Source organism: Melanerpes formicivorus, unplaced genomic scaffold (assembly GCF_026170545.1).
Source record: "Melanerpes formicivorus ecotype bairdi unplaced genomic scaffold, bMelFor1.0.p_v2 SCAF_18, whole genome shotgun sequence".
NCBI classification, from domain to species: domain Eukaryota; kingdom Metazoa; phylum Chordata; class Aves; order Piciformes; family Picidae; genus Melanerpes; species Melanerpes formicivorus.
Window position 1 is genome coordinate 1,242,848 of NW_027142370.1, and position 19,887 is coordinate 1,262,734.

The 19,887-nt window shown below is 39.4% G+C and overlaps 1 protein-coding gene across 12 annotated transcripts in view; it reads left to right on the plus strand.

Moving 5' to 3' along the window:
- Positions 1-19,887, plus strand: part of SLIT2 (slit guidance ligand 2) — a 194,515-nt gene that overhangs the window by 6,753 nt on the left and 167,875 nt on the right. For all 12 annotated transcript variants that reach the window (XM_068149265.1, XM_068149267.1, XM_068149268.1 and 9 more), the window contains exon 4: positions 9,146-9,217. In XM_068149265.1, the coding sequence (XP_068005366.1) occupies positions 9,146-9,217 (72 nt within the window). The remainder of the gene's footprint in view (positions 1-9,145; positions 9,218-19,887) is intronic.

A 19,887-nucleotide genomic window follows, 5' to 3' on the forward strand; every position in this document is an offset into this window, starting at 1 on the left:
GAGACATTCTGATATTTGTGGTTAGTTTTGTGGGGTTTGTTCACCCTTCATCAGGCAGACACGACATTTGAAAGTTTAGCTGTTTAAACATCCAAAGTTTGTTTTGTCTTCAGACTTATTTTGCATCTTAAGTACTTGTGAGTTTCTTTAATTTGCTGGAATTCAGTCAGTGTTAGGTGTGTGGGCGACTTGTAATTTGAATATATATGCAGGCTGTCTTTATCACCTCCCAGCTGTTGGCTAAGAGCAAATATTTCATATTTGTGAGGAAAAGCTGAGAAAATTCCTCTTGTTTACAATTGCCCAGTCCATCTGATGAAGGCACTTTGTTATCTGACAGCCAATTCATCTCCTTGGCTTTCTGAAATTCAAACAGATTTCTCAGGAAACTTTTGAATACTTCCTTCAAGTATTTTCTCCTAAGCATTCGATAGTAAGCACTTGAGAGTTTATTGTTTTTATTTCTTCAATGTGCACATGTGGGATGTTACATTTCCACTCTGAGTGTGATGTGCTGAGCTGCTGGTGAAGTATACCAATGCACTGCTTTTAGCATGCCAGGGGAGGCCATCAGCAGACCTTACTACAACTGAAATGAGCTCTGGTTTATAAGATTGTTTCCATCTCATGCTCCTTGTGTTGGAATATCTTGTGCTGCTGTATGCAGGCTGAATTTTACAATGTTTGTCTTTATTCAGTACTGTCTGTAATGTGAAGAACAGACGCTCACAGTAGTTTCCCTTTGGGAAATAAATCCATCTCTTTAGGTTAAGTGGTGCTTTAGGGTTTGGGTTTTGAACTGGAATTTTAGTTGCAAAGTCATTTCTTTGGAAATCAGAGTAACTGGTGTACAAGGAGCTGTGGTTGATCATTGGGTTATTTGTTGTGAGTACTCATTTATAGTTCTGATGATGCAAAATGCTGAATATCCTCAGCTCCCTCTAAGGGAAGTGAAGTCCTGAAGCACCTTGCAAAATGAATCTGAGAGAAGAAGCTCTCAACCTTACCTTCAGAAGAGCACTGCTTAAGATATAATTTGATTAAATTTGTATGTACCTCTGCCAGGTGCATAGAAATGGTTCTCCTATACTTTAGTAATGCAGCAACAAATCCCTAGTACAGTAGATAAATTTGGTAGTATGTACGTGAAACTATTTAGGTCTCCATAGCAGGAATTTGTCACACTGCTGCAGTTGTAGGAGTGCAATGGAATGAATACTGCTATGAAGAAGTGATTGTTACTAGAGTAGCCCTGCTGTGATTTTAAAGTAAAAATGTTTAATAACCAATAAATGCTGGTCTAGTAGTGTCTACTGTGTAAGAATTGAGAGGGGAAGCAAGCTGGAAGCTAGTAACTTACCTAATTAAGTTTTAGGTTTGTGGACACTAGTTGCTGGAGAGATGCTGGTGAAGCTGAAGGTGATTTTGATGTAAGCCTTGAAGTTGGATACTTCTCTGACTTTTCAGTGAAATAGATATGCTTATGCTGCAGTGTTCACCTAGTTATGAGTCCCAGTAGTTTTGTCTGAGGACTCAGCTGGTAAGGGCATAGTGGCTCTGGTCTAAACCAATTTGGGACAGCACAGCCTGATCTAGTAAGTCTGCCATGGCTAGAGCTTTCTTCACAGCCTCTTGAGCAGCTGAATCTCGTGGTCTGTTGTGTTGTGTATGTGCTCTTCCTTTGAGCAACAGTACATGTAGCCTATTTTTCAATCTATAGGATACCTCATACTTTTGTGTGCGTTGTGAAGCAGTGTCATAACCTCTTGGGCTAAGTATGATCCTGCCTGTCCTGCATTTAATGTCTGCAAGACTTTCTATATTGACTACTTAGCTGTATCATGAGCCCATGCTCCTATGAATAGAGCCTTTAACGGGTAGATGGCAGTTCAGTACATGGCAGGTCCCATAAAGAACTGGGATGTGAGCTATTACATTGCCTGAACCTCTCTTACATAGACCACAGTCCTGTATCAGGAGTGGGTCTCGGTATGCTTCATGACAGGAAGACACATTCCAGAGACCACTGCTTATTATGGGAGGCAAAACCTTTTGAAACTATTCCTTGGCAGAATATGGAATTAAGGACTCTTTTCATTTTAAAAGAAAAAAAATTATCTTAGGTGTGGTGTTTATAATGGTTTGACATAATCTCTTAGAAAAACAAGATGAGCTGAAAAGCTCCATTTCCTGAAGCTAACACTGTGGTTAGACACAGCTTTAAAAATTAACTTCTAAAACTGAGGTCAACTGTTATACCCAAGACCACCTCCTTCTGTGGTCTTGCAGTTACTGCTCAAAGCATCCCATCTGGAGGGAAATAAAAAATTGGTGGAAGACAGCTGCTATAGGGCTGTTGAATTTGTTCTGTTAGAAACTAAAGTCTAAAATTTCCTTCTAACTCTATCTATTCCAGAGATACAATGCAGTCAGGTTTTGAGTTCCTAAATGTGACCTTCGGTTGTTTATGTAGCAGAGCAGGTTAAAAGTCTTTTTTGTCTGATAGGAACATTGCTTTCATAATTTATCCTAATAATGTTTCTATGCCTAGTAGTTGAGATGCCAACAATGCTCATTCTAAAACTATGCTAAACATCCAAAAGATGTTAGGATAGGAAGAGTTTACAGTGGTCATTTGAAAACTACCCACACTTTTCTTCCTGCACTTGTGAATAATCCATTGAGGCAGCCTCAGCATGCCCCTAAAATGCTAATTTGGTGTCTGATTCTGCAGACATTTGCCATGTGAATCACTTGGTTTGCATGAGTAGTCCCACTGATTACAGTTGTGAGAAAAGTTGCTTGGGTAATTTGGCCAAAAATGTTTCCAGGCCAAACCCCTCCGCTTTTGATTCATGAATTAATAGAGATTTCCCAAAATGTCTCTTTATCTTAACAGTTCTGAAGAACTATCAGTGTGGATAAAAAAACCCCAAACAATCATCAAACAAAACACACCAACAAAACCACTGCAAACAGAACCCTCCCCAAATTATTTCTGCTCAAAACTAGTGTGAAGGCTCCAGTACAAGTGCAACTTCAGAGTTAGTATCTGACCTAAACATTTACCCATCCCCATGATGCCCCCAAAACAGTCCCCCTGAGCTACATGGTGCAAGTGAGCTGAACTCCTGAGTTCAAGAAAAGAATGCTCTAAGGCTTGAGCATCAAGTTGATACTTGAAATGGCTTTTAAACTGAAAGCTCTCTGTTGTATTTTTCACGCTGCTTACAGTCTATTACTGAATGATGGAGGAAGAAATATTAAACAAAAATCAAATGTTTTGTTAGAGTTCATGCATTCTTCTGAATTTTTACAGCACAACTCTAAAATAGCAAGCTGAGGAATTGTCTGTACTTGCATTTATTTGGCCTCCATCTCCACAAGTCGATGAAAACTTGAGGTGAAGAGAGCATTTACACAGGAGTGTACTCAGGAGTGTTTGAGTGGTACTGAAGATTGTTAAAGTTTTGGTCACATTGTGGATGAAGAAACCTCCAGATGTGTCACAGCACAGGAGGAGAAAGTCTATTTCAGCTATGTAGTTTCAAGGCAAAGTTTCTTTTAACTTAGTGAGCAAACTGAAGTGCTATTCTGATTCTTTTTCTGGATGTGAAACTTATGTTTGCAGCTTCTGCAACAAGGGCTGAATTACAACCTCAATTCATAGGAGTTAATCTTGTCAAAGATATTACATGGGCTTCTGTATAATAGCATGCTTTTGAGCTGCATTTCATATGTTGCAGGGTTAGAGTTATCCATTTGGGCTCTAACCTAGCCTGATAAATGTGGTAAACTATTAAGCTGTCTCAACAGGTCTTGAAATTACAAACCCAAACCCCCATGGTCTCTGAATGCATGGTGTTTTACAGAGCATCCCATCCTACAAAGGCATGGACTGAGAAAGAAAATAGTCTACCTAGGATAAAAACAAATACAGCTTGTTTTAGGCAGTATTACCTACAAAGCCTAGGAAACTCAGAGAACTAACAGTGATTTCAAAGTACATTAAGGTAAACTAGTAGTGTTCTTCCTGATTAGTGTAGGAAAGAGCCGCACTGTATTATGTGTATGTTCTTCCTTAGGGTGCAAACTTACTGTATAGCAGACAAAGTAAAACAAGCTTTCCAGAGACTGAAATAAACCTATAGGTTAACTTTTGGATGTGTGTCATGAGATTTCAGTTTTATTCCACTTATTTGAGTAGTTCTCTCCATAAAATGCACATTCAAAGTAGTAAAATGGTAACTTTTAAAAGCAAGAGTAAAGATTTTCTATGATTCTTTAGATGTGAGCTGTGTCAATAAATTAATCCTAGAATAATTAGTTTGGATCTGAACTTTTCCTTTCTGAGCTTTGAGTCTCTGATTGACTATAGCCCTTTCAGTTGCAGAGAAGAAATGTTAAGACCCCCAGATTTCACTTTTACAAAGTTACACGGTCAAAGTTTAGGAGCAGGGAGTTCTGGAAAAAATACCAAATGTTGTCTGTTCTTATGATGCAATTTTACAGTGGAATCTGATTTATTTTATTATTTCCCTCCCCTGTCCCCCCAGTTTAAAGAGCTGTACATGTGATGTCTAAAGGCTAATGTGGAATTTTAGGACCCCTGGTGAAAAAACGCTGCGTTAGCAGTGGGCTCACTCCTGCTGTTCAGGAATCATTTGTATCACTCTGGTAGAAAAAGAGCAGCCAATAAACAAGTGGTGTTTCGTCTCCTTGTGCTTGGCTAGATGGACTCTCAATGGAAGCAGCTTTTGGGAAGCTGTACTGAGTTCTCAGAATGAGTTCTTAACTCTTTAGCTAGATGTTAATCTCCCATTTCTTTTTTCTCACTGAATCCTGGTCATCTTGGTCTCCAAGTTCATTTATTGAAGCATGAGAATTATTTTTTTCATTCCAGGTACATTCTGAACAGTTTCTGACTGTTCTAGTCAGGAAGGTTTGAGTTGGAACTGCCTACAACCTGAGGTGCTAATGCATGTGCTTGTTGTGTAAAGCTGAGTGATGTTTTGGTTTTCCTCCCCTTAAACATTGATACTTAATTACTTGTTTGGCTTTAATCTGAATATACAAGCATTTGAAGGGTTAATACTTTCAGGTGTGTGATGAGTAGAAGAAGAAGAATGAGTTCAGGTAGAGAGTATATTTTTAAACAGCCCTGAAGGGGATGAACAGTTACTCCTTGTTAATCACGGATGTGAAAAATCCTTCTCTTAGCTAATCCTACATAGTTTAAGGGCAATGCATAGCTCATTCCTCATCTTAGAACAAGGAGGAAACCATGAAGCCTGCAATGCTAATCACTTACTGAAAGAATGTGAGCCCATCTTACATGTTTTGTGCTGGGACACCTGTATTTATAGTTTCATTACTGTAGCTTGTTAGTTTTGTGGTTGTGGGGTTCTTTGCTTCTGTTTAAAACTTGTGTTAGCACACTTTTGTCAAGTGTCTTCTCTGAAAATGTCTGTTGAAGCAGAAATAAGACAAAGGCTGCCTTTGAAGACAGCATTTACAAAGAAGTATTCTCATGGAGTCTTAAAAAAAATCAGATTATAGCTACATTTAGATTGAATAATACTACAAACTGCCTGATAAACCTGTAAGTCCCAGAGTGAGGTAGTTCTGTTAAAAGCCTTGTAAATGCTCGCTATTACTTTTAGGATATTTTATTCATCTGAGTGTCTTTTCTCATGGGACTCCTTTTATAGGTCTAGAAGTCAAATTGCAGTGAGAAGTCCTGTTTGCTCTTTGCAGACCTTTTTACGAATTCCAGGGCAGGAAGGCTGTTTATTTTTCCCACATCTGTTTTGTGCTCATCCTTTGTGACAGTGTTTGCTGGATGCTCTTCTTTCTTGCCTCCTCTGGAATGGGTACTTTGCACTGTTGCAAAATGTTGAAACCCAAACTGATTCTACAGAACTGTTTTCAAAGTTTTTGTTTCAAGTACTGTTTGGGAAGTTGTTCTAAATTGATGCTGTAGAGCACTGATATTAGACTTCAAGCTATTGATTTTAATTTTGCTCTGTAAAAATCATACTTACCTGTTGCAGAGCTAGTTATGTGTTGTGTTTTGTTTTCCAAAGGCAGATTCAGAGTTAGATATCCGTAGGTGAAAATGGAGCTGTCATTCCACTTACTAGATGCTCTTTGAAATGAGCTATAAGATGCTCTTTCTTCAAGCTGCAGAAGTCACAGTTCTATCTGGAATTTTGCATTTAAATTCCAAAATGTATGTATGAGGGATCTTGGCTGCATGGCTGCCACTTTGGTGACTCATGCTCTTATATTACCTCATTTACTCTGGGAAGAATCTGGTTGAACATTCTTCTGCAGCAGTGGTTTTCCTTTATAGTACACAGTGCATTATGCTGGCTTGTATTTAAGACGAGGCCAGACCAATAATCAAATGCAGCATGGCAAAGTCTCCCTCCCTTCACCTTGTCAGGACACACTAGCCTTTCTGACTTTAGTTTGGCAGGATTCCTCTATAAGTGCTACAGAAAAATGCTTGAGTGAAGACTTACTGTGGTAACTTGGTGCCAGAAAGATAGTTCAAGCCTATCTAGACTATCTGCAGGCCCTTCTTGCCCCTCTAACCTTTGATTAGGTCTCAAGTTATCTTTGAGGACTTCTGTTATATCTTGTGTCTGGAATTCCATCTACTGGATCTAAAATCCACTGGAAGATGATTTGTTGGGGGGAAAATAGCAGCATTTCAGTGCCTGGGGGGTGGGTATCAGAAAGCTCAATCCATGCTTGTTGCTGTGGTGAAACAAGCATAAATTGAAATGAGAGGTTATGACTAGACATAATGGGAAAACTTCCTCAGCATGAGGACAGTCAAGCCCTGGAAGGACTCAGCTGCCCAGAAAGGCTGTGCAGTCTCACACAGCTCCTCTGGCTGCATGGCATCAGAAGCATGTTACACTGAAACCTGCAACAACTCTGTGAAACAAATATAGTCCTGCTTGGGAGTTAAAATAGTTGCAGGTAATTATACTGCAAACAATGTTAAGTAAGATTATGGTTGTTTCTTTCCTCCCTTCCTCCTCAGTGCATGATTTGTATGGCTCATGCTTATTGTGGCTTGAAAACTCGAGAGAGACATTAGAGTGGCTCGGTGGCATGGCCAGGCTGCAGTGGGTTAGGGAACGTGTCACCCTGGGCGTAATGTGCTCTCCCTGCAGTTTACCTTTAACTCTGTCACCTGCTTATTTTCTGGCTGTGTGCAGGAGAAAAAACCCAGGTAGGCACCCATTGCTGCAGAGGTAACTGGTTCTCTAGACCCAGAAACTCAAAGCCAACTTTTTTGTTACTTCACAGTATAAGCTGTTACTTGTGCATCTACTTTTTATCTGCCTAATGGTACTGAGCTTCCTTTAAGGACTTTTTTCACCTGCCCATCTGTCAAAGATTTTCCTTCTTTGTCTTCAGGTCCTTCCATGAGTTCATTTTGCAGATGCTTTTCATGGCTCTGCTGTGTTTAGAAGATTGAGCTCTGGGAGCTCTAAGCTGAAGTATTTAGGATACTTTGTGTGCTTCAGGTAGCATGTGGGCTTTGCTTGAATTTGTCATGAAGAGCTCAAAATTCTTTATGTACCAGTCTCTCAGTTTTCCCAATCTCTTCTTAAATTGTGTTCAGTAACAGAAGAAAAGTTACGTACTTTACTTTCAAATGTGCTTCACTCTTGTTAAAGAATGACATGATGCTAGACCCCCAACCATTTATTTCTAGCCACTACCAAGGGACATTAAGGGCCAAAGTACTACCATGCTGGAAGAGATTCTGCATAACATTTTTGGTTGCTTTTGTCACTAACACTTCATCTCTTTTAAGCCCTCTGCCTGTGCTTGAGCAATGCAAATTTTCTAGGTCAGTTGGGAAGCTAAACAGTAGCAGTGTGGGCTATCTCACCACTGCTTCTTCAGTGCTTCACCTTGAACTTCTGCCACTTCTGGGAGAGCAGTTCAGTTGATGCAACTGAAATCTCACTTCTCACATTGTCCTAGGGGAAACTCTGCCTGCTAGCTAGCTGCAGTGAGGTCTGTGCCAACACACACTGAGAGGAAAAGTGCTGGAATGTTTCTGGTTGTGTTTACTTAGCAGTAACTGTAGTTCTTTGCAATCGACAGTTGCGAATTCTGTGATCCATCTGTGCTTACCTCACTACAGCTCCAGGGAGAAAGGGGATCATGCCTGTCTCACTCTTGTTCCATTATGTCTGTGTGTTCTGGATAGGTATTGCTATTTCAGACAGAATTAGGCATGACATCACCTGAAAAGTGGAAATATTGGAGAATCACATACGTTATTGAGCTGTTTTAAAATAGGAATGTGTTTTCTGGACTCCTTGTGAGGCTCTGTCTCAAAGATTGAAAACTCTGCATAGTGACTGTTGAACTGGAATCTGTCCCCTGCCGTGAGCCTAGTCTGTGTGTTCGAGGCTTGCCCTGCATCCTTTTTGTTCATATTCACTTGTGTCTGAATTCAGAGTCTTTAAAAATGGACCATCTCTTGCAGCCTTGAAAAATTTGTTTCAGTCAACTCCAGTTCATAAAAATCTCCTTGTAGGAAACTTCACAGCAAATGGAACCCTATGAAAGCATCTGTTACAACTTGTTAGACGGGAAGGGTAGCTGAAGACTCCTCCTAAAATACGACAAAGGACATCTTTCTAATCTTGCTAATTCTCCTAATGTTGATAGGAATAGGTGAGAAGGGAGGCTCAGATTTGGGGTAGAGAAATCTCAGTTCTATGAGAAACTTCAGTGAGTGAGATGAAATTATTCCAAGTAGGAGCTGCAAAATACAGGATTCATTAGAGATAAGTAATGTTTCTCACTTGTGTATTCCCTCAATTAGTGCTTGCTGAAAGAACAACTGTCTGGGATTGATTCACACTACAGAGACTCAGAATCTTTCATAAAAATAGGTAATGGGGTCTAGTGGGGCAACCAGAAAATGCAATTAGCCCATGGTAAATTTACTGCTGGACCATGTCTCCGCTAATGGACCAGCATTGCACAGCCTTTCTGGTCTTCCAAATCAGCTTGTTACAGCTCTGGGATGCCTGCTCAAAGGTTGCATTGCGTTGCTGTAGCACTTGTAACTTAACACAGCTTTGTCTTTTTCTTTCTAAAGGCGCTTGAACAGAAATAACCTCCAGTTGCTTTCTGAGCTGCTCTTCCTGGGGACGCCGAAGTTGTACAGGCTGTAAGTAGGCACCACCCACTAATTATTATGGAAAGTTTGGAACTGGTCTGACATTTCGGCTTGCAGTGGATTTTTATTTTCTATTTACCTTTTGCATCCAACAGGGCTAAAAAGGAAGTTTCATTTAAGCTGAGTATGCTCTTGGACAGCTTCTGAAAGACCTTGTGTTTTTTAAACCTAGATTAGATACTGATAGTTGTAGGAGACAAGATACTGCTTCATTCATTCCCACGTGGTGATGAAGTTTCACTGAAAGAATCCTCTGGCTTTCATTTTTCTCCTGTGGTTTTCTGTTTCTGCTTGTTGGGTTTTTTGATTGTTTTCTTTTGGGTTTGGTTTTTTATTTGGTTAGTTGATTTGGGCTTTTTTTGGTGGTTGGTTTTCTTCATTGATTGGTTTGGTGGGGGGTGGTGTCTTGTGAGTGTGTGGTTTGTTTGTTTGGTGGGTTGTTGTTGTTGTTTTAGTTTCCATGTCAACTAAAAAAATGCCTGTGGCGATCCTGACCCAGAGATGTGGCACTGTAGAAGTAGTTTGCTTTTGTGATGTTCTGTTTTTGTGGCTGTACACACTTGACAGAAAAATCAGTGTTGGCAAATGGCTGGTCTGTGGGGAATTCCCTCCTGTGTCCCCTCACAAAACCCTCAAAGATAGTACCTTAAGCTCTAGGATGAAAAAAATAAGGGATGTCTTACCTTAGATAGAAACAATACCAAATTGAGAAAGGAGCTTGTGGGTTGATTGTATTTGGTTTGATTATCTTTTACTGTTGGCAATATTTTAAAATTAATTGTCCCTTGTAAGCACTGCAAAAGAAATGAGTGGATAAAACCCCAGAATGAATTTCAGCTACTGACTTCTGCAGTCATCTACGTGGGCAGTTATTGTAATGAAAGTCGTTTAAAGATACCTTTAAGTTACAGTGTGTGGTATGGAAGGGACACAACAGCATGTGCTTAAGTAGGCTTTGGGAAGGTTGTACAAATTCAGCCCTGCTTTATCTAAAGTATATGACACATCTCTTCAGTCTTCAGGTGAGATTTCTGTGGTTGGAATTGATGATTTTATTGAGTTTTACCCCTTGTGTCTTTGGAAGAATTGAAGGTGGAGGCAGGTGAGGTTTCTTCAGTTCATTTCCACTTTAGTGTATGGAAATGTCCTTGAGAACAAAGGGTATTATGAAGCTTTTATTTTTAGGAGTTAATTTCTGTTTTAATATTGTAAAACAATAGCTCTTTTTGCCCCCTCTTACAGTGGTATGGGATGGTAGACTGGAAATGACTCTGTTACTAATGTAAATATCTAGTTGTGTGTAGTTTTGCTTCTTTCCTGTGCTTCAGATGTATGCTTTGTTTCCAGAACTACCCTGTAGATGCAGTGAGTTGTTAAATTACTAGACCAGAAAGCTCCTGAAGGCCTTTGTTCTGACAAATAAAAATGTTTTACTCTGCCATAATATTATAATATATTCATATGTGGTTTTATACATTAACAATTGAGTCTCCTGTAATTTCCATCATTCATGATAAAGATACTGCTTCCATCAGGAAGGAAAATGAGAGGGATTTGAGGCATTTTATTATTTGGCCTATAGTGTAATGGTTGTTATCTAAATTCATATAAGATAGAAATGAACTGTAATTCCCAGGCAAAAAATGGATTCACACTTCAGGCAAAATCATACTTGAATATTTGATAGATGCTAGTTTAAATGTAAAATGTCCTTTGACATAAAGCACACAACTGCTCATAGCATATACAATGGAAAGTAAGAGATCACTGGCTTCACAGTATTAAATTTCCTCTGCCTAAGGGTTATTGTTGATCAGACCATGAAAGTGAATGTCTGGTTATAATGTATGCATGTTTAAAAGAAAATATGAGGAATACTGAAGATCTGCAGTCACTTAACACTAAGTTTGCACTTAGACAATGTCAGCCAACAAAGGGATTGGTGCTGGTTAAATGCTCGTGGTCAGTTTTCAGCTTGTATGTAGCTTGATCACTACAGAGACTATGAAATGATTTGGGTTTTTAGATGCAGCACTGTATATGCTTACATGTAAATACCTCCAAATAAATATATTTCTAAGGAGAATGCTCAACAAAATGTATAACGTGCTTTGCTTGTAGTATTTGTTTGGCGTTTAGCAGCTAATCAAACAGTGTGTGTGCTGCGAGTTTCCAACATACTATTGAGCTTCTGTGAATAATAATTACCATTTGACCCTTGGCTGTAAATGAGATGCCAGGTGAAGAAGCACATATGCTTGTTGTGTAGCCTAAATGCAATATAAAAGAAAGAGGGTACACTCTATATGAATTATGATTAGACACAGTTGGTTGCCGCCAGCGGCTGGCTATGCTTTCCCTTTGCTGTCTGCTCCAATTTCTCTTTGGACGGGTTGAGAGAGCACTGCGTGTTCAGGTCAAGATGTTTGCCTAGAAATAGTAGTACAGTTGCAGCTGTGTTTGCTGGAGCAGGAGACTAGTTTAAATAGCATTACCATTTATCCAGTCCATTAACAGAACTCTGTAAAATAATACCAACTCTGCATAAACTACAGGACAGTGTAATAAAATTACAAGCACTTGTTGACAGATGGGAAGTGTAAGTAAAGGAAAGCGATAGGTTGAGAGTTTAAAAGAGACAGCGCATTACTTTCTGTGTCTAAAGACACTTGATTTTCAAAGGTAACTAAATTAATTACTTTTCAGGTTGCTTGCTTTCTAATTCAGCAGCCTTCCAAGAAATCTCATGGAAGTAGTTAAAAAGGATAATTATTGTCAAAGCAGAAACAGATTTTCCCATTAAGAGTTATCTGCAAAGGTGTTTTGACATAAATATTTCAGTTGGAAGTAGTTAATGCTAAAAATAGTACGAACAGCGCTGCAGGGTATATTAATCTTACCTTTGCAAGGTATCTTTCAAAGCACAGTGTACAGGAACCTCTGTTTTGATCCAGTACTGTTAAAATGAAGGTGCTGCTTTAAATCCGCTGGGGGATTGTAAATCCTTGTTCAACAAGTACTTTGCCTGCGAGGACTGGATGCGTTGTTTTCAGTGACCCATGCGCACTCCTGCTAACTTGCCCAGCACTGGTGATGGTACTGTAGTGTGGAGAACTCCTGCAGCCCAGGGAGTGCTTATCTGAGGCAAATAGATTTTGACTGCTTACTTTGGCTGCTTAGATCACAGTTCATTGATTGCTACTTGCTGCAGGACACCAAGTGCTGGGCCCAAAGCTGTTTGAAAATTCACTTTTAAAAGATACCTTTACAGTGGCATGTAAAGGTTATTGAATTCCATGCCCAAGGCTTGTCCCTTTTGATTTACATTTCTTGTGCTTGGAACGAGGTTAAGTTTCCTTACAGACCAATGTTTGCTATATAGGTTAGGCAATGTTGGCTTTGAAGAAAGAAAATAGTTCTAGTGGATGTGGTGTGATGTTAGATATTTTTTCTTCTAATCTATGCACGTGGAGGGGTGTACACTGGGAATAACAGGTTTGTTCCTCTAAAGGAAAACAAAACCTCAACGTAGTCTGAATAATGAACAGTTCTGAGATGTCTGTTAACAATTTGAAAAGATCTTAATGGTTAAATTAGAGGAGAAAAAAGACATTAAAAAATCCCCAACCAACCAACAATGAAAACCCCCCACACCACCTTAATCTTAGGCTTGAACAACAGCAGAAGCAACAACAACAAAATATGCTGCATGGGGGGCCCATGCAGAAATTCCTCCTGAATTAATTTCTGCCAGCTATGATTAAAGTGTGTGATACTAGATGTGTCAGACACCATAGTTCTCTGCTTCATTTTACTCTTGGCCTCTTTGGCCCCTGCCACAATAAATCCCACAATGGTTAGGCAGGAATTGCAGGTTACAGTTGCCAGGGTTACCGTTGTCCAGTCGGACCAACATCATTACTCATCCAGCCGCTCCCCTGAGCGCCGCTGCCTGCACCCAGCTCAGAGAAGGCTGCAGGCATCTGCTGCGGCAAAGGAACAGGCAGAAAGTTCTCTGGGCAGCTCTTGGGTTGAGATTTCAAGTCGCTGCAGGAGAATCTGTGATTTGCATCATTTGCTGTGCATTGTTTTTCACCTTTGCCAAGAGGGCAAAACAAACACACACAAAAAGACCCAAACAAAACACCCCATAGCCCAACATCAGACAGGGATAAAGAAAAAAGGTCGGGTATGGAAAACGCTAAACCAGTGGCTTCAGAAGTGTCGGTCACATTGTTAAGAGAGCTGCTTATGAGGCTTAATGTGTGGTTTTGTCACATCCCTTTTAACAGTAGTCATGTCAGCCATCATTTGTGTAGATATTTATCTTCATTTTGAATCCATTTTAACAACTCAATGGAGAAACAGCTCATTAGAAAATATGCTTATTTTCCCAAAGCCTCTGAAATCTTACTCCAGCTGCAAACAGGTGGCTCTGGATGCTAAACCCAATGAGGAGCAAGAGTGAGTTTCCCCTTTTCAAAAGGCAGTATCAATGAATCTCTCCTTTCGTGTGTGGACTGCCAAAGGAGCTGCTCTTGGATAAGTGTAATGGGTAGGTTTCCACTGTTAGGTGCTGCAGTAACCATTACAGTGTGCTCCACCTTACTGCAGTAGAGTGCTGGATGAGCAGCAATCAAACCGTTTTATTGGAACAGGAATTATGAAGCCACCTTGTTGCTACTTTCTTCCCAGGAAAGTATGTTGAGCTTTTTTAGTCATTTGTTTCAGTCTTGATGGCTTGTTATGGGGCATTCTAGCAGCCTGCATGTCGGGAAACTTTTGAGTCTTACCCTTTTATAAATGGAAACAGATAAGTCCTCCATACACTGTGTTCATCCTGCTAGTATTTTGACTTGGGTTCTTTTTAATGCAGTGGTTTCGCTCAGACAAGAATGTTCAAATTGCTTTATCTAAACAATTAACAGGGTTGTGAAGAGTAAAGCTGGTAAGAACATACCAGTTTCCATACTAGCTACTTTTTAAATGCAAGCATTGTTGTATTAGCATCACATTTGAACATTGACTGTAGTTCATAGAAAATAACTCTCTTTCAAACTTATTTAATTGAGAGACACTGTACATAGTGTAGGTATAAAAGGAGTAAACAGTTTGGGCTTTGTGGTATTTTAAGCCACTAGCTAAAATAAATATCTAGTTTAATGTACAATTAATTACTACTCTTGCAGTGTCAAAGCATCATCATCATAGGTTTGCTATGTTGGTGCACTGTGGCTAATTCGAGGTTTTATTGCCCCAGTCTGGGGAAAATAGGACTTATTTTTATGGTCAACTTTGGTCCACTACCAGTTACAGTTCTGAGTGTTTTATTTTTTTGCTAGAACTGCAATCTGTAGGTGCACATGACTGTAAAAATAAAAGAATCAATAGGTGTTTAAAACATGCTTATTAAAGTTCATTACCAGTAAGAAGAAACTGAAGTACCTGAACGATGTTGCTCCTGTGCTGGTGTTACAGTATCTCTTCTCTGGGATTCATTTCTGGTATGGAGGATCTAGGAGATGAACTTTTTGTAAGACTGATTGTTACTTCTGTCACCTGTTGGTTTTTGATGTACAGGCAAAAGGGAATTAGGACCTCAAATGCATTATGCAGCTTGGCTTGCATGTGGATCTTGTCTCTAGTCCTTCTGTCAGCTGATTCTGTGATTCTGCCTTCAGTTCCCATTCCCTGCTGCAATGTTTCAAAATTGAAAACTCTGTCATCCTTTACAACTTAGTCAGCAGAACAAAACTAACCACTGTAGCTTTGTTTCAGACAGAATCCTTATTTATGTAGGGGTAGAGATTTTGGAAATGCTGACAAAAAACTTGTACAATTCATCAGGTGATTTCCCCCTCCCCCCCGCCCGTGAGCACAGAGACAGGAATTATGTACATGTGTTTGGTGTACGACTTGAAGTAGTTATATCCTAGCAACAGCAAGCATTCAGCCTTAGATTTAGTTGAGTGCTAGTGTTGGTGGAACCAGAATGAACTTGTGAAGTGTACTAAGGAGAAAAAAAAAAGTATATTATCTCTGTGTAATTATTAGACTTCAAACTTCATTACTCTTCCTGCCCTTTGTTTTAGAATCACTTGGATCTGTAGGCTTTTCCTGAGCTATGGTTTCTTTTCTAGTTTCACAGCACCTGCCATGATGCTGTACAGGAAAAAAATGGTGTGACAAATACACAAAACTAAAATGAAATGCTGTTACCTGAAGTAGTACTGTGGGATTTTTCAAAGGGGAAAGAAGCTCTTTGTCTTGTGAAATGGGGCTCAAGTTGCATGTCGATGTGTTTCATTTTGAAGGTCGTTGGGGGGCATCTTTAAATCACAGGTAAATCTGCCTTTGTCTTTGATTATAACAACAATTTCAGGCATTTATTTACAAGCAATTATTACCTTTGCTATGGGATTAAAAGGCAAAATGGATGGACTTCTGGAGCTGTAAACTAATTCTGCTACTGGGCAGATCACTAATTCTGCATTACAAAGTGATATAGTTGACTAATTTCAGGGAACAGCGTCTGTGGGGTACTTATAACTATCGATTTTTCATTACAGTGAACACTCCAAAAGTGTCTATAGTTGCTTTTAACCCTAATTAGAAAGTCATGTTAAACACCAAGAAAACAAAAACATGGCTTAAGGCACTTCTTTTGCACCAACATAAATATCTGTGGTATTCAGAGTTTCTCACGTTGTTAGCTGTTGATGGTGCCTAATGCAGAAACATGACTCATATTAACAGTTACTGAAGCCATAGCTCTCTTGAAATAATGTAGTGGTATTCAGAGTAATTGAGAGGTCTACGTTAGCTATTATGGCTTTGTTACCTTGACCTATCTGCCCCCAGGCATAAATAATTATCTTCTGCATTTCTGTCGACATGATAGAGGTCAAAGCAGAGAACTAAGATAATTGCCTTTTAATATAAAAATTAAAGTAGTAGATTTTGGGTCACGTGTAACTATGTATTCATGTCCAGTCTGCAGCGGTCTCTGCTTGTTCCTGGAGGGTGAACCTTGAAAGCTTTGGTAAACTGTGACATAGGAAACCTTTTAGACAGGAGTTAAGTAGGAAACTGAATCTCAGTGAAGGAAGTAATGAAAAGTAAAAAGGCATGTCAGAGGAAATGCCGTTATTATGTGGTGCAGAAATATGGTGTGAAATGTTATAAGGAGGACATCTGCTTGCAAAGGGTGGACATTTAAGTGCAGCCATGCTATCTTGATTAAAAAAAAAACCCAAAACAACAAAGACCAGAGAAGAGGAATAAATAAGGCCAAGGGAAAATGTGCAAGTATAGAGGCTTGTCCTTATGATGGTAGGTTTCTTCTGCAAGTGGAAGATTAAAGCCTGAAGTAACTGAATAGCTGAGAAGTCCAAAGAAAGGTTGATTGCTTCCCCTTCAGCAGTTCCAATTGATTGAAAAAAAGCCTAATTTAAAGTTCTGTTTGTTCTATGTCTTAAACCATCAGAATTTTCTTTTAGAATGGAGGGAATGCTCTGGAAGAGAAAGAATCCGAGGATAAAAAGTCATTGCGGGCCAACAATTGTTCCTAATCCTCACAAAATGCTGGAGAAATTAAATTTATTCTTTATTGCTCCAAGTGTTACCTAGGTCACTGGGCGATGGGAAAATTGAACTGGAAGTCGAGTAGGCACAATCTTTGTTTTGTGTCTAGATGCTTAACCTTAGACACGACAAGGCATCTTAGTGTGTTGTGGGAACTTGGTTCAGAGTATTAGCACCAGGACGTTTATTACCCTGGATTTATAATAGGCTATGCTGTCAGTAGATGAAAATGTTGTGTTTACATTTCAGTGTTAAATGATCATTTAATTAACACCTAAGGAAAAAAAAAAACCCTACCACAACCAACTTGTGAAATTCTTAGCAGCTTTTATTGTTGGTTTCCTTGGAGGTTTTAATACCCAAGTTACGCTGCAGTTGTTTCTATAAGTACAACTGAAAAAAGACATTTATGAATGTAGTCGAGAAGGACTGACAGTTTAGCCCCTGTTGACCTTTCATCCTGAATGTTGATTTATATAGCATTTTAAATGCACTGAATGTGTTTGAAAGCTTCTCTGGAGTTACTCATACAGCATTCAAACACATGTATTTTTTTTTCCCTTTTAAAAATATTTCCCAACGTGCACACTCTGCAAAAGCAGAGCTTTTGCTGTTGGTGGTGTTGGCTTTTTCCTTACAGGATTGCTAATATATATATCTAGAACAAAAATTGTACTCTAGGTAGAAAAAAATAAAACTAAGACTGTTTTGCCTGTGTGTGTTCTTGATAAGAATATACAAGCTTTTATGAAGGGGAAAAAAACAAGTGGGCTTGAAACAGACAACATATCGTGCAGGGAGTGTAGGAGCTACTGTCTGAATGCTTCAAAAGGAATAGGAAATTGGCAAGGGAAACAACATTACTGCAAAAATGCATATCCACTTTAGCCAGCACAGATCTACTTTCACGTGTTTTGTTGTATCAAAGACAGTCAAGGCTGTCTAAAAGCTTTAATTTGCTCTCCATCCTTTGTAATGCTTTTTGTTGTAATGTTGATCTAAAATGCTTTTTGCAATCATGTTGCCCTACAAAGCATGCCTGAATATTTGGGTTTTTTTACATCTTAAAGCCAAAGTTGGATGAAGTGCTTTTTGTTAGAGAGCAGCTGCTCTTCACATGATGCATTTATGAACAGAAATTACAGCTAGGTTTAGAGATTCTGGAGATTATTTCTTTTGGTTGGCTTTTTTGGGTGTGTTTGTTTTGGTTGGAGTTTTTAGTAGTTGTTTGGGTTTTTTTTCTTGTTTGTTTATTTTAGGAGCATGTTTTTCCATCAGTCTCTGCTTAGGGGATAAAACTTCCAATGTTAAAGCATGTTGATAGATTAACATATCTATTAATATGTTAATAGATTAACACAAAAACCCCCTTCCCAGCTCAACTCATTTATTGATGACCCGCATATTTTTTGGTATACTTCTTGTTCTCCCTTATGATCATATCCTTTACACATGTCAATAACTGAGCTGGAAAACTTAGGAATCTGCTGATACAGTAAAAGTTTCTTTTCTCCACACAAGTGACATAAACCATCCAATACTTGATGAAATAGTACAGCTGCAGTGAGAGTTCTATCTACCAGTGGGATCTCAATATTTTTCTAGCTTCTCTGAATATATTTATTAAGGTGAAATTTAATATTCAGATAGAGACTTGTCAGAGGTATTTCCATTTGCTTTTGCCTGAAATATTTGGCTGTTCCCAGTTAAGGCACTGTATCACCATTTGAGTGCATTCATCAGTGGGTTTAACAGGAAAAAAATATCTGCATTATGCATTTCTTGAACCAACATGTCAGAGGAAGGCGGACTTAGGATATGCTTAGGACAGATAAAACTGGCTTACCCTGTACCACGCTTCATAACCTCTTTGCAATCCTGGCAGAGATTGTAGGTTTGCTGAACTGGTGAGAGAATAAGAGTGGTAGTGTTGAGGAAGGCATAGGCTAAACCTCCTACATGCAAACCGACAGACCTAGCTGAAACTGTGTTGACCTTTGTGGGACTCTGAGTTCTGGTGGGCAGTTCACATCAGTTCTCTAAGTACCAATTAAAGGGGCTCTCATTACAGTAAGCAGAAGTGCCAATACACAGAGTGGAATATTTGGTCTCAGAAGAACTGAGGCAAGGGCTGCAGCGATGAACTCAGACTGTTGTCCTGATCCTTGTAGCTCTTGTAAGGATGCTGGAGCTGGCAGTTTTATTTGGGAAAGGCTGCTTATGAATACCGAGCAGAGTTTATTCTCTCCCTCAGACACTTGAGGGGCCTGCTCTGCTAATGGCTGTTCAGATCCACCTCTTGGGGAATAAAGCTGGGACTTGCTGAACTCTTTTCATCTTTACAGCCAAGCCCAGGTGCAGGCCCTTCCCAGCTCAAGGGAATTTAAAGGACCATGTTCTGAAGGCTTCTTTCCATGGCCCTTAGTCTTTGGAGGAATGAAAAAAGGGGTTGAAATGGGGGGTGGGGGTGGTAAATCTTCTGGTCAAGTACTCCTTGAGGATCTGTGGGGTAATACGTACAAGAGACACAATCCTTGCCTCTTTCTTTTTGTTTCCCCTTCTGTTCAGACAGTTCAGTGGCATTTTTATTTTTGTTGTGAATGTGTAATCCACATAGTTGTAAGGAAAGGCACTTTATAGGGTAGCAAGTGCAAGGAGGGGCTTGAAGGTGGATGTTCAGTGCTTTTAGTAGTTCAATACAGGGGAAATAGAAGAAACATTAACCTTTCTCTTTTTCCCCTGTTCTGTAGTTTTCTTGTGGGAGTGGTGGAGAGCTAGAAGGGAACTGGCCAGTTGATTGACCTTGAAACTGATAAGGTTTCATCTCAAGTTTGATAAGGCCCACAGGGAAAGGTTGCAAAGATAGGATAACAGTTAATGTAATGAAGGGATAGTTGCAGTGGATGCTTCTCAGAGTATAAAGATGTGGAAGGAAAGCTAAATGGAGAGAAAAGTGTAAATGTGTCTTAATGTGGGAGGAGAAATTATCTGAAAAGCTTAGCAGAACTAGAGAGAGAGTTAGTTAGGTGAAGTGAAGAAAGACACGAACACAGGCCTGTGCTGCAGGAAAGCAGTAA